This window comes from Monopterus albus, unplaced genomic scaffold (genome assembly GCF_001952655.1).
Source record: "Monopterus albus unplaced genomic scaffold, M_albus_1.0 scaffold98.1, whole genome shotgun sequence".
NCBI classification, from domain to species: Eukaryota; Metazoa; Chordata; class Actinopteri; order Synbranchiformes; family Synbranchidae; genus Monopterus; species Monopterus albus.
In genome coordinates, this window is record NW_018127978.1 from 3,070,597 (window position 1) to 3,073,086 (window position 2,490).

The following is a 2,490-nucleotide window of genomic DNA, read 5'->3' on the forward strand; positions in this document are numbered from 1 at the left end:
TCAGTTTTTTATTTGTTAAAAAAGTTTGAAATATCCAATAAATTTCGTTTCACTTCATGATTGTGTCCCACTTGTTGTTGATTCTTCACAAAAAATTACAGTTTTATATCTTTATGTTTGAAGCCTGAAATGTGGCAAAAGGTCGCAAGTTCAAGGGGGCCGAATACTTTCGCAAGGCACTGTATGTAGAAGCTACTATGACAAAATGTGAGTAAAAATACTGAACTATAAAAAAAAAAAACTCAGTACACATTGGCCACGATGATGATGATGATAAGGTGAGTAGAATGTTAATTTTGTTTGTCATATTTTTTCAATAAATCTATTGTTGTATTATATTTCTACTCAAAAATGATTCAGATGAAGCCACTATGATTCTAAAAATCAAACCACTGTGTTTCCACCTGTGAAGACTGCAGTCTATATGTTCAGGACTTGTACATTAGGTCTGGACCACATGTGAATTTTGTTTGTACCCAAGAGAAAATTCTAATTACAAGAAAGTTGGTGAATGCCACATATTCTCTTAAATCGCTTGTACATGCCACTGAAGAATCAGTTATGATGACAGTTCAACAAAAAATTTATATATTTTTTTACTTATTTATTAGAATGCAAATGTTTGACTAGACGAATACTCGAATTATTTGTTGGCAAAACAAAAAAACCTAAATTCATGTCTTTTTTTAACTCACCTGGAAGTAAAACATTTTATTTAAAAAGTAATACACATACTGTATGTATATAGTAAGTAAAGCTATTATACATGTTATAAAACTATACTAATTCAAGTAAACTTATAGCAGAGATGTGCATGAGTTGGTGACTTTTACTCGACTTCCGACTTGACTTGAAATTCATACCTAATTGACTCCAGACTTCACTCTGACTTGTAAAAAATTACTGAAAAACATGGTGAGTCTTAACACTTCTGCAGAAGGAAAATTTTAGTTTTTACTCTATAATCCTAAGAAAGAGAAGTGCACTGCATTGTACAGAGGTATTTGTTATTTAGCCAAGCCTCACTGATATAAATGGGGCTTACAAAAATAACAAAATCACCATATAACGCAATTTAACAGCAGCACAAACTACAGCCTCCAAAATGATGATGTTTGTGGACTCCTACCCCAGAGACTTTAGGCTTGACTTGGAATCTAACTTCATGACTTCAGACTTGACTCAGACTTGCATTCTGTGACTTATGAACATTTCTATCTAATAGTAGACTTTACCAGCAATCCTGCTGCTTTGGCTGGTGTGCTTATTAAAACCATGTCGTCATCATCATCACTGCCCACAATAAATACAGACTCTGCTGGTGGACTTCTTTGACCTGCAAAACAGTGACAATGTAATACTGAACCTACTGCATTTAAATTCTGAATACTTCTTCATACATACAGTGAGGAACAGCAGTATTGGAACACCCTGCGATTTTACAAGTTCTCCCACTTAGAAATCATGGAGGGGTCTGAAATTCACATTGTAGGTGCATTCCCACTCAGAGACAGAATTAAAAAAACATTTTCAGGAAATCACATTGTATGATTTTTAAAGAATTTATTTGTCTTGCACTGCTGAACATAAGTATTTGAACACCTGAGAAACAGCAAGAATTCTGGCTCTCAAAGACCTGTTACTGTGCCTTGAAAAAGTCCACCTCTACTCCACTCATTAATCTAAAGTAGTAGCACCTGTCTGCACTGTATTAAGGAGAGGAGGAATGGGGCCATTTATTGTGAGATTTTGAGCAACAACCTCGATCAAAGAGCTGTCAAAAGACACCAGAGACAAAATTGTGGACCTTTACAAGACTGGAAAGGGCTACAGGGCAATTGCCAAGCAGCTTAGTGAAAACAGATCAACTGTTGGAGCAATTGTTAGAAAATGGAAGAGGCTAAAGACGACTGTCAGTCTCCCTCGGACTGGGGCGCCATGCAAGATCTCACCTCGTGGGGTATCACTGATGATAAGAAAGGTGAGGAATCAGCCCAGAACTACAAGGGAGGAGCTGGTCAATGACATGAAGAGAGCTGGGACCACAGTTTCAAAGGTCACTGTCGGTAGAACACTACGCCGTCATGGTTTCAAATCATGCATTGCACGGAAGGTTCCCCTCCTCAAGTCATCACATGTCCAGGCCCATCTGAAGTTTGCCAAAGACCATCTGGATGATCCAGAGGAGGCATGGGAGAAAGTCATGTGGTCAGATGAGACCAAAGTAGAACTTTTTGGTCTAAACTTCACTCGTCGTGTTGGGAGGAAAAAGAAGGATGAGTTGCATCCCAAGAACACCATCCCTACTGTGAAGCATGGGGGTGGTAACATCATGCTTTGGGGGTGCTTTTCTGCGAAGGGGACAGGACGTCTGCACTGTATTAAGGAGAGGATGAATGGGGCCATTTATTGTGAGATTTTGAGCAACAACCTCCTTCCCTCACCCAGAGCATTGAAGATGGGTCATGGCTGGGTCTTCCAACATGACAA

The 2,490-nt window shown here is 38.5% G+C and overlaps 1 protein-coding gene across 1 annotated transcript in view; it reads right to left on the reverse strand.

Moving 5' to 3' along the window:
• Positions 1–2,490, reverse strand: part of LOC109965298 (uncharacterized) — a 52,831-nt gene that overhangs the window by 35,260 nt on the left and 15,081 nt on the right. The window contains exon 6 of the mRNA XM_020609202.1: positions 1,236–1,336. Within this exon, the coding sequence (XP_020464858.1) occupies positions 1,236–1,336 (101 nt within the window). The remainder of the gene's footprint in view (positions 1–1,235; positions 1,337–2,490) is intronic.